This window comes from Xenopus laevis, chromosome 4L, assembly GCF_017654675.1.
Source record: "Xenopus laevis strain J_2021 chromosome 4L, Xenopus_laevis_v10.1, whole genome shotgun sequence".
NCBI lineage: Eukaryota > Metazoa > Chordata > Amphibia > Anura > Pipidae > Xenopus > Xenopus laevis.
In genome coordinates this window covers 108760274-108779594 of record NC_054377.1, presented here as the reverse complement: position 1 = coordinate 108779594, position 19321 = coordinate 108760274, and the positions used below count along the sequence as shown (strand labels likewise).

Genomic DNA, 19321 nt, shown 5'->3' with positions numbered 1-19321 from the left:
GGAAAAAACCTCTAAAACGACACAAATTAGAATTTTGATAAATATGACTGTATATATGTCATCAATATGTAAATGCATATACTGTAGAAAGTAGCAGGGAAAGTCAGCAACTGTACCTAAACTAAAAATATATGATGTTGATTAATTATGAGCATTTTTTGAGAAACAAACCCCTTATTAAAAAAAAAACCCTACCCCACACAGACCCCTCTCCCTCCTCCCCCCCCCCCCCAGCCTAGCTGCTAACCCGGGAAAATGCCCCTAAACTTTTACTTACCCTCGGTGCAGATTCAGGATAGGAGTTCACGGCAGCCATATTCCGGGTCTTCAGTAATCTGAGAATGAGACCAGTGGAGCGGCTCGTGGAAACTGCCGAAGCGCCGTAAGAAGACACAAAGACCTAGAAGATGGCTGCATTGAACTCCGATCCCTGAATCTGCAGCGAGGGGTAAGTAAAAAGTTAGGGGCATTTGTCCAGGGTAGCAGCTAGGCTGGGAGCGAGGAGGGAGAGGGGGTCCATGGGGGTAGAGTTTTTTTTAATAAGGTTTTTTTTTCTCCTTTAAGCATTACTAATAATATAATAAGCATTACTATTAATATAATGAGCAAAAAGTCAAACTACCATTTCAACATATTTAAGCGTTTTATTGCTTGATGAAAAATTGGCTGTTGACCAGCAACAAAGCCTACATAAAACTGTATAACAAAGAATGAATAAAATGTAGAATTTTCTGTCAGCCAAAGATATTGCAGAGAGATCCTGAGTAGTGATCCATGCTGTAGATCATAAGTACATATTGCTTATAAGCACATTGCTTGGCATCACCAGTGACTGTCTGATCTCCAGCTAGAGTTACCAGTAGCCAGACCTGCTCCCAAACTAGTTACCATCCTCTCTGTCGTCCTCTGCATATTCCTGGCAGTCCGAATGGCCTTATCCAATGCAAAATTCAAGATCTAGGAGAGTAAAAATGTTATGCTTTTATATCATTTTTTTTTCTTACCGGAAGGGAGTAGATTCAATTCACAAAATGATCAGAAAACAAACCAGCAAAGCAATTTGAAAATGAAGTAATAATATGTTTATTGTTATGCTCATACACTCAGATTTGTGTTGACCGGCTTCTAATCACAATTTGCATGGAGTTTATTTTGTCTTGCCATGTTTGAGTTTCCTTTGTGTGCTCTTAAATCTTACGCTACTGAAGGTTCGTAGTACAGGTATAGGACCTGTTATCCAGAATGCTCAGGACCTGGGGTTTTCTGGATGATGGATCTTTCCGTAGTTTGAATCTTCAAACATTGTCTACTAGAAAATCATGTCAACTTGAAATAAACCCAAAAGGCTGGTTTTGCTTCCAATGAGGATTAATTTTATGTTATGTTAGCTGGGATCAAGTACAAGCTACTATTTTAATATTACAGAGAAAATGGAAATATTTGTTTGAAAATGGAATTATTTGGATAAAATGGAGTCTATGGGAGACGGCCTTTCACGTAATTTGGAGCCTTCTGAATAACGAGTTACTGGATAACAGATCCCATACCTGTAGGTTATTTAGCTCCTTATTAAAGGAGAACTAACCCACTCTAAAGCTATAAGCCCCCATTCACCTTCTCCACTGACCTCCTCCCTGCTTCCTCCCTGCATAGTATTCAGCAAGAACAAGTGTCCCATCCAGCAATACTGACCTAAATTTGCAAAGTAGCATAGCGGAGCTCAGGGGCGCCATATCAGACACTTCAACCTTTGGCGCATGTGCAGTTGGAGCCAGAAAGCTCTGGCAATTACAAAAAAGAAAGAAGAGAATATGGAAGATACCGAACATGGCGCCCCTGAGCTCTGCTACTCCACTCTGCAAATTCAGGTCAGTGTTGCTGGATGGGACACTTGTTCTTGTTGAATACTACAGTATGTGGGGAGGAAGCAGGGAGGGGGGCTAGTGGAGAAGGCAAATGGGGACTTTTAGCTGTAGAGGGGTTTAGTTCTCCTTTAAAAATTACAATAGGGAAATTAGGTTGTAACTGATGTGAGTGATTAAACATTGAGTTCACTGCACATAGGGTTGCCACCTTTTCTGGAAAAAAATACCGGCCTTTCTATATATTTATCTTTTATCCCTATTAATAAAATTGGGATCAACCATCATTTTTACCGGCCAGGCCGGTAAAACACCGGCCAGGTGGCAACCCTAACTGCACAGTATGTCACCCCCTTTATAAATAAAAAATAATAATACAAGGGCACAAAAAGGCAAGCAAAGTGTCATAATAGGCAGCCATATTTTAAATACTTGATGGCTGCATTCTGTATAGAATAAAGAGAGGCCCATTTACCAACATGGGCAATGTCCAAAGATTCAACACCGTTTCACTTCATTCCCCCCCCCCAGAATTCCAGCTAAATTGTTTACTCCAAACAGTAGAAAAATGTTTTCCCTTATTGAATGGCACACCTTATATACAAGTGGCCGTGACTTAAGGAGTGGCACACGTGAGGAACATGGGTATGCATATAAACACCCATCAGAATTGTAATTGCTACAATTTAGTGCGTACAGTATCACTGTACAAAGGAAGCCCTTTAATTATTGCATGTCAAAATAGGCGTTAGGTCCAGGGCCTCAGCACTTTATGCATTGTGCCTTGCATCTTAGTCACAGCACACTGGCACCAGGCTCAAGTATTCATGGGTGCAACTAATTTATGTTTGGTTTCTTTATGTTCTCCGTTTTATGCATGCCTAGCACAGCCAATAAACAGTAAATGAGGCCTAATTTGCTGAAGTAACAAAAGATATATTGAAGTACTAAAACTGTTTTATGACACAGTCATATAGCTTAAGAAAATGTTTTTTTTGTTTTTTTTAAATATTCTCCTTTAAACTTGACCATTTCTACCTTGCAGTCGATAATGTCTAGATTTCTTCCATCTGCACACGCTGCAGTTTGTGTTCCACGGAAGATCTGGTGGGAAGATGCACGACCAGAAAACCGTGAAAAGTCTGAAGTGGGAACCCGCAAGTTGCCTCTGGAAGACAAATAAGACCTCCTTGCTGTGAGAATGTTTTTATATGTCTGCACTTAGTTGTGACTCACGCAGAGAGAGAACAATGTGTGCAATCCATGCTGTACAGATTCCTGGAAATGCAAATTCTGCATGTCCAAACGCGCATGGATGTCAGCATCGAGGAACTTCAGCTGAGGATGCTGAAAGCTTTACTTCCTCACCTTGTGTTGCTCTCTTTTTGAAATACCTGAAATTCCACAATGGAATGATATATATATATATATATATTGAATATAGACCTTACCAGCAGTAGCAAACAGAAGCGTCATAGATAACCTGCACATTTAACACAACTGACAAGTTGGCAAATTTGTCTGATCTTTGCAGTATTTAGGGCTTAAACGACTTGGCAGTATAATAACAATAATAATATCTATTATAGAATATATAATAGAATATATATTCTAACCTGTAGTATAGGGATGTTTCAACTTACCTGTACACCGACGTACTCTTCTTGGGTTTAGTTGCCTTCAGTTTGCCTAAAAACTTGCCATAGCTTTCTACGTATTCTTGGGTTTTGGGTATCCTTGCTTTTTTCTTGTGTGATTCTGTGAAATCATTTAGAACAATATCTCATTACCATCAAGCATGCAGAATATGTTTGTTTTAAAAAGTGACTATAGAACTGCTGTAACTATAGAACACCAGAAATGAAAAGAATCCGTTTGCATTGTCATGTCCTTTCATTTTATTTGTGCATTTTTAAATGGTTTCCTCCATACAAAAGACTTCGTTATTATTGCAGCTGTGTGTATTCGTTATTGATTCTGGTGTGTGAGACATCTTTCAGCTCTTGTCTAAACAAAGCTCCTCTCAATCTACTGTGTCCAATGGAGCTTTAAAGGGATTCTGTCATGGGAAACATTTTTTATATTTAATGCACCAGTTAATAGTGTTCCTCCAGCAGTTTTGAAATTAGTTTTGAAATCTGACATGGGGCTATACATGTTGTTAGTTTCCCAGATGCCCCTAGTCATGTGACTTGTGCTCTGATAAACTTCAGCCACTCTTTACTGCTGAACTGCAAATTGGAGTGATATCCAGCAACAGAACAACAGCTCCCTGGTACCGGCATTGCTAAAAATGCTCCCATGCTAGATATTAGAACAGCACTCAATAGTAAAAATCCAAGTCCAGCTAACCCAAGTCACAAATCTTTCAGTTACATTGAGTAGAAGAAGATCTGAAAGTAGATCCATTGTGAAATACTGATTCTTTCTGAAAGCACATGACCAGACAAAATTACCTGAGATGGTTGTGTACACATCAATATTACAACTAATCAAAAAATATGCACATTTGTTTGGTTCAAGAATAAAATTTAAACGGTAGAAAGAATTACATGCAATGTAATGCAGGGTAATTTAGTAATAAAAACTATACCATAAAAACCATGACAGAATCCATTTAAGACAATGGATATTTATAACCTGAAAATGAAACTACATGAATTTTATTTTAATCCAGTTTCTTAAAAATGGGCAGGCTAACAGAATATTAAATCTAGAAGCATTTAGGGCACTTTTGAAATCTTTTCTTTGATCTTAGAATTAAAGGACTATTGAACAAAACAACATAAATGTAAAATAAGCTTCATCATACTGAAATAAGAAGTTTTCTAAATACAATCAATTAAAAAATCTGTACCGTTTCTGAAATAATCCAGTTTATCTTCACTATTCCTCTCTCAGCATCTGTTTCTCTTTTTTTTTTAATAAGTGTGTGTTTAAAATTACACTAAACCTGCTTATATCTTTAGCAGTGTAGATGTGACATAAAATAGACAATCTGATTTTACCTTGAGGTATATTGTCTTTTTTAGTACATTTGATATCACTCCTGTTCTCTGAAACCCAATCTGAGCTTAAAGAATCTTCTGAACTAAAAGAATCTTCTGAACTAAAAGAATCTTCTATGTCATCACCTACAAGAGAAGTGTTGGAAATAAATTTAATATATGATTTCTTCTTGTTCTGTGTGTGGAAGAATAGTAATTGAGATGAGATTTACAGTATCTCACACAATGTGCAAATGTTGCTGTAAGGTGTACATAGAATCCAAAAAGTCGGGCAGGACTTACATTCTGGCAAACTATTTTCTGCTGTATCTGTTTCTTCAGTAACACTGGAGCCATTTCTTCTGCACGAAGATCTCATTTTCTCTTTCATAGCAGTCTCAGCTTTAACATACCTGTTGCAAATAACCAATTTAGCAGCTTATGCATGCTGTTAGACTGGATATCAGTTGCTTAAAGGAGAACTAAACCCCCTTGATGTTAAGACACAACTGGCCCCCCTCCCTGCCTCCCCCTGTCTTACCCCAGAAGTCTGTCCCCTCTTGAAATAGTGACCGCACATGCAGAGTGAGTGCAGCGGAGCTCACAGGTGCCATTTTCTTCTCTTCGGTAATCTTCATGTCTTCTTCCTCCCCTTCGGAGATTTCTGTCTCTTTCAGCGCATGTGCAGTTATCGCAAACCAGAATACTGCTCCAACTGCGCATGCGCCACTACTCCACGCACTTCACGAGGGCTACCGAAGAAGATAGCGCCCGTGAGCTCTGCAGTGCTCACTCTGCATGTGAGAATTAAGACTGTGCAGAGGGGGAGGCAGGGAGGGTGGCCAACGGAGGGGGGAATAGTGGGGACTTAACATTTTGGGGGGTTTAGTTCTCCTTTAACAGCTATTTTATTATTATAATTAACATGTATTTTTAGAGCGCCGACATATTGTGCAGTGCTGTAAAATAAATGTGGTTATACAAAGAGATCACATAAATTACATACAAATAACATACAGTTACATGTATAACGACCAGCACCAGTACTAAGGAGTCTGAGGAAGGCCCTGTGCAAAAGAGCTTACAAACTAAAAGGAGATGGTAATGCGACACAAGGTGTGGGAGTGGGCATGATCAGAAATAAGCAAGGTGAGTGATGTAGCTATTTCATATAAAGCCTGGAAAGTAAGCTAACCATCCTATATCGTGGGCAATGCAAGATTGCAGGGTCCTTGTGTGACACCAATACAATGGAGTAACGTGGAGCCATGATTCAACCTCAGTATATTAGGGGGTATTTACTAAGTGCAGGGCAGGGTGCAAAATGCATGATGTTTTTTTTGCCAGGTGTGTGATGGTCAGAATTTAATTTACCGGTATTTGTGACGGTTTCTTGTAAAGGCCTACTTAGTACAACAAATGTATGAATATATTTATGAATGGATCCAAATAAAAGTCTGCTAGGCAATCTTGAAACCTTCTCCCAAAGAGGTGGAATAAGTGGACAAGAACCCAATATGTGAAGGGGCCCTTGCCACATCCCCTCCAGTATAAAATGAAGGTTCTGGAAAAGGGCATGTAGCTTTGCAGGAGTATCCTAATAAATAAAGTATCTTAATAAAACATCATTATCTTATATTGTACATTATACATTAACCAGGTAGCACAGTGCAGAAACTGGTGGCATGTAAATGATAATTAATACATAAAGTATATTAGTAATTAGGGCACCTGTTTAGCGCGGCTGGACATTGCTTGCTGTATAGTCTTGGTTTGGATACACTTTTCTGTTGGTCTGATTTTGCACTTCTGTGCTCTGTAGAGACCCCTGTGTGACAAGAAGAATCTGTTAGGGCTGTTACGGATGAGCTGTTACAGATGCGCTCCCCTGCGTTCCGTTTTTCTGCATTCAGCCGCAGGGGAGCACAGGAGTAGACGCATTCAGTTTTTTTCAATGGGGCTGTACTCAAACAGGCGCATGTAGGCGATGAACGCAGGTTGAGACGCAACATGCTGCATTTTTCCTGCGTTCGGCACCTACATGCGCCTGTGTGAGTACAGTCCCATTGAAAAAAACTGAATGCATCTACTCCTGCACTCCCCTGCGGCTGAATGCATAAAAACGGAGCACAGCTTCAAACCGTCATCTGTAAGAGCCCTTAATGTATTAATGAGCAGATAGAATTGTTTGGCAGCTATCATGGAAGCCCAATTGCCCAGGATTAAATTCACTTACCTTGAGCTTTTAGATGAATGCAGCCACTCTGGATATCATGAAAAGCAAGGGCCACTGGTGATTTTCTTCCTGTGACCTTGTCAGAGCTAATAAACATTATTAGAGAGACTGCTGGAAATTCATCATTTGTACTAGAAGCTGAATTATATTATAAAATCTAAACATAGCTAACAGGGCTGTGGGAAGAGGGGGTGTATGCATTTACTTTTGCACATACAGTATGATGAATAAAAGTAAAGTGAGGAAGCTCAATTTTAAATTCACAGTAATGATACTGTTAATTACCAATGCCCTTCATAAGTCAATTTGCCAATACATTACAATCATTATTCTGACTTCACTAGACAAGTAAAATCGGACAGCTGATTGGGTTGCTAGATCATAAAGATAATAGTATTCCAGAGTCAGGAAAGAACCCCCATAAATCACCTCACCTCTGATTCATAGTTTGCTTTTTAAACTTCAGATCCACAGCGTGCATTGAAGTCTCTGAGTTCTTATGGGCCTGCTAATAAATAAGAGTATTGTTGTAGCTGTCACTTAAACTATTTTCATACCTAAACCCAACATCAAGGGTCACTATAATCAACAGAATGCTTATAGGTGTAGTTGATGCTCTGGAAAGTACAGGTATGGGATCTCTTATCTGAAAACCCAAAATCCATAAAGCTTTACAAATTACAGGAAGTCTATCTCCCACGAAGTACATTTTAAGCAAATAATTTTTAAATTTGTAAAAATGATTTAATTTTTTTCTCTGTACATTTTACTCATGGTAACTAAATGCTATGAATCCATATTGATAACAAAACAATGCTAAAGATTTTTTTTAGTAGATTTAACAGAATGGTGATCCAGGTTACATAAAAATCCCAAATCCCAAGCATACGGGATTATAGATCCTATACCTGTATAGCGGTGTGGTAGCGTGCAGGTATGGGATCAAGTTTCTTAGCTATTGTATCATTTATATATATATATATATATATATATATATATATATATATATATATATATATATATATATAGATACATAAGCAGCGAAGGTAAAAAGTTTAGGGAAGAAGTAATAATTGTAATTCATTTAACAAACAAACATTTTATGACAGTTTTCAAAAAGTAAATTCTGTTGTTTGCAGCACTGACGGATGTAATTTCATGAGAGCGCTTGCAGCAAGCTGCATATCCCTGCTTCCATATTCTTACTTAATGTGATTGTGGAGATTAAGTGGATATCCTTATGTAAGTGTGTAATATGTGCCAGTGTGTTAGTCCCGCTAAGGAATATGAGATGTAACTACTCATCGGGATAGTGTTTCCCTGGTGTAGAAAAGTATAACTGCTAGAAACCCCCACCTGGTATTTAAACATAAAGTCACATTCACTTTCCTGAACCCCTCAAGAAAAGAAGAAGGGTGTTGTCCAAAGTTTTTGTTGAAGAGGGTAGGAAGAGTCTGGGTAATACACATTTCAGTCTGAAATTTTGATGGTGTACGCCACCATCAAAATAAAGTTTCTCCCTTGCATGTAATGGGTCAGAAATGTAACCATATAGGAGTAATTTAGGGACCCAAATAGGGTTACATACTGTTTTTGGCATTATTATGGCACATACCCTACCTTCATGCATGTAAGTGGTTATACTGGATAATGCAAGTGGGAAGAAGAGAGAAACAGACTTAAGGTCCCCATAGACGCGACGATTCTTCTTGCCGAACGACCGATTTTAGGGAAGCCCGACCAATCCTTCGAAATTATCGTGCGGTTAGTGGGATTCAAACGATCGTACATCTTACGATTTTTCGTCCGACATCTGTCAGGAAATTGATCGGCCAGGTCAAAAAATCTTTGTCGGCCCCAGTGCAATCTATCTATGTTTGCAGGGACAAGCAGGCCGCTCCCCTTTGTTTTCCTGGTAAATTGGTCTTTTTAGTTGATGGTAAATTCGTACGATCGTACGATCGTTCTGAGAAGATCGTGGTCTCACGATCAGGATCTGATCTTTTAAAAATCTCAACATCTATGGCCAGCTTTAGTTACAAACACCGGGCGAATTTGCACCCTAGCAATAACCCATGGCAACCAATCAAATTTGTACTTTCCTCATTCTATTTTCAGCTGGCTAAAGAAAAAAGCTAATCACTGATATAGGTTAGTGCCCAAGTGCACATTTGCACAGTGTTAGTGAAAGAGCACAATATGTGGTGTGAGCGGTACAACTGTACCAGGCCCGGGCCTGAAGGAGGGCCCGACTGTGCTGCACTTTTCAAAAGAGCCGGGCCCTCCTTGACAGTGCCAAAGCCGTGCCACCCTTTCGAAGTCCCGAACCGCCAAAAACTCAAACATCCAAAGTCACGAAAACAGCCGCAATTGAAGTCCTGAAGCGGCGAAAAGACCCGAAGTCACGAAAACAGACGAAACTCAAGTCCTGTAGCAGCGATAAGACCCGAATTCACGATAACAGCTGAAATTGAAGTCCTGGAGCGGCTAAAAGACCCAAAGTCACGAAAACATCATAAATTGAAGTCCTGGAGCGGCTAAAAGACCCAAAGTCATGAAAACAGCCGCAATTGAAGTCCTGAAGAGGCAAAATGACCAAAGTCACGAAAAGGAGGCGAAGTTGAAGTACTGAAGCCACAAGTTCAATTCTAGTGAACACCAATGTGTGTTTTTTTTTTTTTAATCCCCTAACCACTAATGTATTATTTTAATACTCTATAGACCCCTGGCACCAATTTTTTTTTAAAAAAAAAATTTATGGGGGGCCCATAAATTATTTTTTTTAACTTGTAGGGGGGCCCTGACCACCAATTTTTTTATAACGTGTGTGTGGGTGGGTTACCTTTTTTAGCGCTAATGTCTGTGTGGTCTTTTAACTGTGATGTGGAGTGGGCAGGACCTGGGGGGCCCAAAAATTTTGATGTACGAGCCATGTGATTTCTAATGGCGGCCCTGCCCCTGATGCAGATTTGATGGTATGTTTTTTTATTCTATCTAGAACAGTAAAATTGCTACCTGGCTGCCAGGATAAACCTTGCAGTGTACATAAATGAGTTCAGGTCAATTTACTAAAGTGCTACTCACCAGAGGTGTTAAATTTAAGTGAATTACCTCTATAAGAAATATGGAGGGTGGGTTTGCTGCTTGAGTACGCATGGTATTCCCATATACTTTATTACCTTTGATATAGAAGATATTGCTGTGTCATATGAATTCGCTGATAATTCACTTGATGGATCATTGGCAGCTTTTGCATCAAGTTGCTCTTGAATGTTCTCTAGAAGCATTTCCAGCCTGAAGATTTGTCCCTCCACCTCTCTGGAACAGAATGAGTTTGTGTACATTGAGTGTATAAATTCAATAAATTGCATAAAAGGTCCAAACTATCTGACTGTGAAATACCTGTCAGTTTCTTTACATTATAACAAAGTAAGAGATAGGTTCCCATGCTTTTATTTGTGATTTTTAGAACCCGGGTGAAAGTCCAGCTCCCAAAAAATAAGGGCTGATATTGTGACAACTTTATGCAATAAAAATGACATTTTTATTCGAAAGGACTGTCTGCCCTTCATAGGGCATGAGGCAGTTGACCTGAGTGTGGGAACTCAAATCAAAGAAACGGATAGTCTTATAATTATGTTCTTTAGTCAACCTTTTTATTTAAACTGAATATATCCTAATTGAGTAACATGAAGCGTACCTCTCCAGATCAAATTCCCGAATTGTCTGGGATCCTGTTCTGTAAGTCTGAAGCTGCAATTGCCGGTGTTTCTCTTTTTTGGACAAGTAATCCAGTTCTAAAGCTTCCACGCTGCCTTTCAAATTTTGAAATACCTAAGTAAGAATAAAATAGAAAACTATAAACACGAACGAGAGTGCACAAAAAAGAAAAATGTTTTGCACTGCCTGGGAGAGAGCTTTTGTTACAAGTATAGGATTTATTATCCAGAATGCTTGGGACTTGGGGGTTTTCCGGATAAGTGATCTTTCTATAGTTTCTGCATCCATCAAGTACAAGATACTGTTTTATTATTACAGAGAAAAGAGAAATCAATTTTTAAAAATTAGAATTATTTGCTTAAAATGAACTCTTTGGGATATTGGTCTTCCTAAAATTTCTGGATAATGGGTTTTCAGATAAGGGATCCTCTAACTACATTTTTACAATATTTTATCTATTGCCCGGACTCATATGGGGCCGACACAGAAAACAATACAAATGGCAGAGCTGCTCCTTGCACAAAATATTAGGGCAAAGACTTTAAACTGTGTCTAAAATATTACTTGTGGTGTTTATACAAATGGCCTGTAGATGTCACTGTGCTCAGACTTATACTGTGCATACTTCCTGGTAGCTTAAACGTGAAAGGGAAAGTTACTGCTATGTAATGGCTGCATGAGAGCCTGCTAATAAAGCACTGCTATACTCTCGGCTACCCAAAACATAACAGATTGACGACAAAATGGCTCTTCTATCTCTGCAGCAGCCTGCAGCTTTTCTTCCAAACCTGAGCCTACCATAAATTCCGCCAACGTGGACAACGTAATTGCGAATCCACAGAACAATTTGTAGCAGCTTTGAGAGAGCTGGTTGTTTCCTGTGAGTTAGGGACTCTAACAGATGAAATGCTAAGAGACCAAATAGTGGAAAAACAAACTCACCTCGCATTAGAGAGAGACTGCTCCTAGAGCAGGATTTAACCCTTGCAAAGGCTATTACAGTTGCTAGCCAAATTGAAACAGCAGTGGCAGAGGCTAAAACTCTCAGTCAGGGAACTGCTGGGAATGTACAGATTGTGAATTCAACACTGTGGCCTAATAATGCACAGTCACAGGCAAAATACAATGCTAAGGAAAGGGATTCACCTACACTGCAAAACCATACAGCAAATACAAATAGAAAATACTGCTTTCGCTGTGGTTCAACACAACACGCTGCAAATTATGTTGCATGTCCTGCAAAAGTGTCAGTGTCAGTACTGCTTCTGCTGACAAGGGACACTCCATTAACCTGATGCTTGATACAGGTTCAGCTGTTTCTATACTACCAAAGGATATTTTCTTGAAATACTTTGCAAAAGATCAGCTTGTTGCACCTGCCCTGAAACTGGTCAGTTACTTAAAGGATCCAATCCCTGTGCTTGGTTGCTTGCCAGTGACTGTACAATTTGAATCAAATACTGCAAAATGTGACGTTTACATTGTGAATAAGGGTACTGCTATACTGGGAAGGGATCTCTTTGCTGCATTAAACCTACAATTAGTTGATGGTCTCATTACTACAGCACCAGTGCCTGCCACACAGCCAGTGTCTAAAATTTCACCACAAAGCAACACTTCACTGGGTTGTGCAAAGAACTTTGTACACAAAGTAAAGTTGAGACCAGATGTAAAACCAGTACCATTCCCTGATTCAGCATGGGAAAAACTTGCCATTGCTATTGTCGGTCCTTTTACAGATGCTTCTATAGATTGTAGATTTGCTATAACCTTGATAGACTATTACAGTAAATGGCCTGAAATTGCATTTGTTTCTCATATAACATCAGCTACAGTAATAACATTTCTGTCTACAGTCTTCAGCAGAGAAGGTAATCCAAAGGAGTTAATATCAGACAATGGGCCACAGTTTGTCTCATATGAGTTTGAATTCTTTCTGAGATAGAGCAATATTGTGCATAGGAAATCTTCAATGTATTACCCACAAGCAAATGGAGAAATCAAGCGATTCAACAGAAGTCTAAAAGAAACACTACAGACAGCAAATCTTACTGGGAAATCTTGGAAAGTATTTACAACAGAGTTCCTACACAACTACAGAGCATCACGCCATGCAATAACCGAATCATCTCCAGCTGAATTATTACATGGCAGACAGATGCGCACTAATTTACATGTTTCAGACATCAAACTTCCACAAAATACTGTGCCTACAAAATCATCTACTGCTGACATTGTGAAATGTCAACAAGCCAAATGCAAGGTTTATACTGATAGAAAATGTGGTGCAAGAGAAGTACACTTTCAGCCTGGATCTTTAGTCAGAATTATGAAACCAGGAATACTGAAACAAGGACAATCTAAATTTACTACACCACTTGAAGTGAGACATCAGCAAGGACCATACACATATGAACTGTCTGATGGACGCATATGGAATGCAAGTCGTCTTGCTCCTGTTAGATATGACTTTGGAGAAGCTCCATTTGATGAAGGACATTTTCCTACTCCTGATGTCAACTGCAATAGGCCTGAAGAAAGTACTAAGGCGTACTGAGAGAATCAGAAAACTACCTGCATGGACCCAGGACTATGTGATGTGAATAATGTATAATATTGCTTTAAGATGCATTGTTGTTGTTTATTATAGTTGCCCAAACACTTTCCTACTATAGGGGGAATATGTGGTGTTTATACAAATGGCCTGTAGATGTCACTGTGCTCAGACTAATACTGTGCATACTTCCTGGTAGCTTAAAAGTTAAAGGGAAAGTTACTGCTGTGTAATGGCTGAATGAGAGCCTGCTAATAAAGCACTGTTATATTTTACTCATCCTCGGGTACCCAAAACATAACAACTCTCATCTCTACCCAAACTTTTTGGGTGATATAGTAGCAGGTTCATAACAACCTGTTTGCCTAGTAGCACCAATGTTTATTGTATTTTAAGTTTAAAGTCCTTCAGTAATTATACTTGCATGTATCTTGATAGGTCCAGTAATTGTCATGTTGTGGAATGGTAAATGTGGCCACACAAAATGTCATGTGATGCACTGACTGGAGGCGAGTTTGTATAAAAATGTGTAAATATTACCTTATGCCAACATCTCAATTCTACCAAAATGGTTGGGCGCCCCCAAAAAATGGGAGAGTCAATACTTGAAGATAATTAACTTAAAGGGATAATGTCATTGTTTGGTATGTCAAAAAAAAATAACATTTATAAGAAAATGTAATTTTGCATTATTAATCAGTTCATAATAAAGCTACCCCTCAGTCTTTTGTTACAGAAAATGGCATGGCATTTTAACCACATGTACAGATTGTACAGGTATGGGACCTGTTATCCAGAATGCTCTGGACATGGGGTTTTCCGGATATCGTATATTTTCGTAATTTGGGTCGTCATACCATAAGTCTACTATAAAATCATGTAAACATCAAATAAACCTAATAGGCTAGTTTTGCTTCCAATAAGGATTAATTATATCTGAGTTTGGATCAAGTACAAGGTACTGTTTTATTATTACAGAGATAAAGGAAATTATTTTTTAAAATTTGGATTATTTGGATAAAATGGAGTCTATTGAAGATGACCTTTCCATAATTTGGAGCTTTCAGGATAATGGTTTTCTGGATAACTGGTCCCATACCTGTATTTCATTTTTGGAACTAGGGATGCACCGAATCCAGGATTTGGTTTGTATTCGGCCAGGATTCGGCCATTTTCAGCAGGATTCGGATTCGGGCGAATCCTTGAGCCTGGCTGAACTGAATCCGAATCCTTAAAATCGTGTGACTTTTCGTCACGAAACATGGAAGTAAAAATGTATTTGCTTTGTGCGCTGCAGTAATTCCCCCCCCCTCGCTGATTTGCATATGCAAATTAGGGTTCGGATTTGGTTCAGTATTCGACCGAATCTTTCACAAAGGATTTGGGGGTTCGGCCAAATCCAAAAAGTGGATTCGGTGCATCCCTAGCCATAACTATATCCCCTTAAAGTAAAGTTTATAAATTGGAAAGAGGTTGTTTAAAGGGGTTATTCACCTTTAGATCAACTTTTAGTATGATGTAGAGAGTGATATTCTGATATTTGCAATTGGTTTTAATTTTTTATTATTTGTGGTTTTTGCATTATTTAGCTTTTTATTTAACAGCTCTCCAGTTTTTAATTCCAGCAATCTGGTTGCTAGGGTCCAAATTATCCTAGCAACCATGCACTGATTTAAATAAGAGACTGGAATATGAAAAGAAAAGGAGTAATAGCGCGTGACATTTGTAGCCTTACAGAGCATCTGTTTTTAGATGGGGTCAGTGGCCCCCATTTAAAAATGCTGGAAAGAGACATAAGAAGAAAGCAAGTAATTAATAATAAGCCATTCTATAACATACTAAAAGTTAGCTTAAATGTGAGCCACCCCTTTGAACACAGCACAAGGCAAATCACAGCAAATGGCACAACAAACAGCAAACTCGACTAAAGTTACCAGACACTGTTCTTTCAGCGGTAATGATTCCTTTACTATAGCATTAGAAAGTTTTTCAACCTACAAGAAAAATAAATCATGTTTGTATACAGTTCCTTTGTTTTCTTAAAGGGGAACTATCGCGAAAATTAAAATTTAATATAAGTTTCATCATACTGAAATAAGAAACTTTCTAAATACAATTAATAAAAAATAATGTGTTTCTGAAATAATCAGGTTTATTTTCACTATCCCTCTCTCAGTCTCTGTTTCTCTTCATGCAGGAGTTGGGTGTCAGATATTCATTGACAGTTAGATCCAATATATTTTATAGGGGGGCTTCCCTTCCTAGCAAATGTATTAGAGCTCACTCAAATAACTGATTCCAGTACAAACAAAATCTAACAAAATAATTGCCTTTTGCACAAATTCTGCATGTAGAGAGACATGATGTCTGGTGATCTTAATAGAGTGAGCTCTAATACATCTTCTAGGCAAAAGGAGCCCCCCTAATTGGATCTAACTGTCAATGAATATCTGACACCCAACTGCTGCATGAAGAGAGAATGAAGAGAAACAGATGCTGAGAGAGGGATTGTGAACATAAACTTGATTATTCCAGAAACGATCCAGCATTTTTCATTGATTGTATTTAGAACGTTTCTTATTTCAGTATGATGAAGCTTATATTAAATTTTCATTTTCGCGATAGTTCCCCTTTAACCCCTACTACTAATTACATTGCAATTGGGTGTCCTTAAAAGAGAACTGCCTAAAAATGAATATGGCTAAAAGTGTCATATTTTATATAATGAACTTAATGTACCAACCTAAAGTTTCAACATGTCAATAGCAGCAATGATCCAGGACTTCGAACTTGTCACAGGGGGTCACCATCTTGGAAAGTGTCTGCCACAAGTGTCTGCCACAGTGGGCTCTGAGCAGCTGTTGAGAAGCTAAGCTTAGGGGTTGTCACAAACTATCAAGCAGAAAATTATGTTGGTCTGTAATATAAGCTGATGCTACAGGGCTGATTATTAAATTCTAATGCTAGCTGCACTGGTTTCTATGCTGCCATGTAGTAATTATCTGTATTAATTACTAACCAGCCTTATAGTGTGACATTAATATTCTATGTGTACTGTATATTTTGAGTCGGTCCCTAAGCTCAGTAAGTGACAGCAGCACAGGGCATGTGCAGTGAATCAGCAGAAAAGAAGATGGGGAGCTACTGGGGCATCTTTGGAGACACAGATCTTTACTGCTAAAGGGATGTGGTTGCTTTGGGCTGATACAAAACCCAAAATATAATGCACAACATTTCTAGCTACTTCTTTCGGTAAGCTTTAGTTCTCCTTTAAGGGAAAACACGACCTTAGACCAGCTATGTATATGGACCAAAAGGCCATAATATGCCATAATAGAAAACACTTGGGTTAACTTTATTGCAGTGTAATAAGGGGTTTTGTATTGAATATTGTAGTAGTCACTGTATCCCTGCTGGTAAACTTACTGCTAGCTTACTAAGGGGCCTATTTATCAAAGGTTGAATTTTAGTGGTTTTAAAGGTTTTTGAAACCATGACTAAACTCACAAATTCTAAAACTATGAATCTCATGAGATTTAATAAAATATCCAAATAAAAAAGTACAAATGGAAAATTACTCTGAACAATGCGCTAATAATACAAAAAATTCGAGGTTTTCAGACAATTAATTTGAAAAAAAAATCCGAAAACCTCTAAAAGTCCAGATTGATATAAAACGGCCCAATAGGATCAGCACAGCTCCAATTTGCTTCTATATTACCTTGACAACTTTTACCTGGAAACGTTTTGTAGTAAAAAAAAAAATTCGTGGTTTTTACACTTAATAAATCTCAAATTGTTACAGCTTTTAAAAAAACTGAGAAAACCCCAAGTTTTAGAGATTCATGGAAAATTTTGAAATTCAATTGCTAGTTAATAGGTCCCTAAATGTTACAATAATGTATGAAGAGGAATGTTCCAAATATTTGCTGCAGTTGCACTAATTAATGGCATATTTAATATGGCAGCCATACTAAGTGCTAAGTGTATGCTTAGGCCTTTTCTAGTAGCCTGTTTCCATTTACCCCCAGCTGTTGTTTTCTTTTACACAAAATGAATAATGGAGCTACAGTACTTCATTAATGGTGTTTGTAATTTATAATGCCATGGTGCCAAAGGGTGCACTTTGTAGAACAAACACACGCATTTTGCTATGCTTTTTCAACACACATTCTCATATTACTTTAGCTTGCAGCTGTTGGGCTTCTTTCAATAGCATGTCAGCCATTTTTTCTCCTTCTGTTGGAAGCTCAAAGCTGGCAGCTCTCGCATATTCTTCTTCATGTGCCAAATTATCAGCTTGGAAAGGAATGTCTGCAAAGAACAAGTAGCAAATACCAGAGATGACTCAGTTAAGTGACTGTTCTGAACAGCCAGATCACATAACATTTCACAAAGGCATAGGTAAGTGTTGGCTAAAGGCTTTTTTACCAAGAAAAGTGACATTAAAAACGGCACAAACTGCCATATGTTTTGAACACTTGAACCCTGCCCTGCATTTTGTTGAATTGCCACAGGTCTCTATGCTCCAAATGGGAGTCTGCCCCATAAATATCGTGCTGCCTCTGTTTGGCAGCCCTGTATTCATGGCACCATGATGGCAGGGGGCTGTGACTGGCAGTAAGTAGAGGGCTGCATTGTTACCTAACTTCACTGTGTTCTGTACTAGTGATGTGCAGGTCAGGTTTTCCTTGACCTGCACCCGACACAAACCGCACCCAACCTGAGCCCAACCACACCAACCTCCTCCCCTCTTTTTATAGGCCCACGCCGACCTGCCTTGCTGATAATGTCTCAAAAGGAACACTCGCCAGTCTGGACGTGGCGAGTGCATTTGTGCCTATAAAAATAGAAGCCAGAAGAAGAAAGCTGGCAGTGTAATAGCGGGAAGAGCAGGCAGAAGATCTCAACCCAAACCAATCACCAAAGGAAGTTCTGAGGTTGGTCCGAACTCTCCCAACCTGCAGTTAAACCCGCAAATCCTGCTGGTGTTGAGCCGGCCTGCCGATCACTATTCTGTTCCCCTTACTAGAGTGCAGCTAATACAAGTCTATAGGTGAATAACCTCTAAAGGCTCATTTACAAAGTGCAAGGGAGAATGCATATTGCAAAAAACAGGCACAAACTGCCATGAATTTTGTAAATTTGCACCCTGCCCTGCACTTAGTTTTGGTAGAAAGGTATCATATATATATATATTTTTTTTTTTTTTTTTTTTTTTTTTAACTCATTTAGAATTTTTCCTTCTTTTTTGCCAAAACAATTGCATATTTTTACATTTCAATATTTTAACACATCGTATTGAGTGATACAGTGGTGCAATATGTACTATTATATGTTCTACCCCATGGGGCAGTGGCCCATTGTGTGAACAACTTAGCTTATACTGTACATTCATTTAGAAGGTAATACCATGGATAATAGAAAAAGAAATAAAAATGTAACTTTAAAACATCTGAGCCCGGGGGGTCATAGTCTATGCCTGTTTTTACTTTTGGAGGGGAGAGAGGGAGGTACCAAATTTTTAATTCATGAAATGTCTTGTTTCAATGACATAAAGCTTATATTACATTTTTTCGATAGTCCTTTAACATTTTAGAACAGTTCATGCTATATAAAGATAATGGATCTCTGAGAATACTTTACTTACCAGACATATATTCTTGTGGAGGCCCTTTTCTGTAGCTTTGAAGCTTCAACTGTTGACCAGAAGTATCTAGAACGCTTAATGGTAGTGCTGATGTAAACTGCTGGGGTTTCGTACTAAACTCTAACCCACAAACAAGTGGCTGGGATACCTGGAGGAAAGTAAAATCATATATCATTGTCATTTATTTATATAGAGCATGCAAGTTACGCAGCACTTTACAATAATTTATAACAAACCAACTGGGTCTTGCAATAATTTAACAAACAAGGGTTACAGAGTAAGAAATAGGATCAGAGGGCCCTACACACAAGA

At 38.5% G+C, this 19321-nt stretch overlaps 1 protein-coding gene across 6 annotated transcripts in view; it reads right to left on the bottom strand.

Moving 5' to 3' along the window:
- Positions 1-630: 630 nt before the first annotated feature.
- The window catches only part of LOC108714444, a 31986-nt gene continuing 13295 nt past the window's right edge, over positions 631-19321 (bottom strand). For 4 of the 6 annotated variants that reach the window (XM_018258686.2, XM_018258687.2, XM_041590614.1 and 1 more), the window contains exons 4-16: positions 19010-19157; positions 17543-17673; positions 15294-15353; positions 10786-10919; positions 10265-10403; positions 7520-7593; positions 7086-7171; positions 6581-6677; positions 5153-5262; positions 4871-4996; positions 3506-3620; positions 2901-3030; positions 631-957 (exon numbers count right to left, since the gene is read on the bottom strand). In XM_018258686.2, the coding sequence (XP_018114175.1) occupies positions 823-957; positions 2901-3030; positions 3506-3620; positions 4871-4996; positions 5153-5262; positions 6581-6677; positions 7086-7171; positions 7520-7593; positions 10265-10403; positions 10786-10919; positions 15294-15353; positions 17543-17673; positions 19010-19157 (1485 nt within the window). In that variant the 3' untranslated portion in view covers positions 631-822. Of the gene's footprint in view, positions 958-2900; positions 3031-3505; positions 3621-4870; positions 4997-5152; positions 5263-6580; positions 6678-7085; positions 7172-7519; positions 7594-10264; positions 10404-10785; positions 10920-15293; positions 15354-17542; positions 17674-19009; positions 19158-19321 lie in introns of those variants that run through there. The other 2 variants (XM_041590615.1, XM_041590616.1) reach the window with 2 other exon arrangements.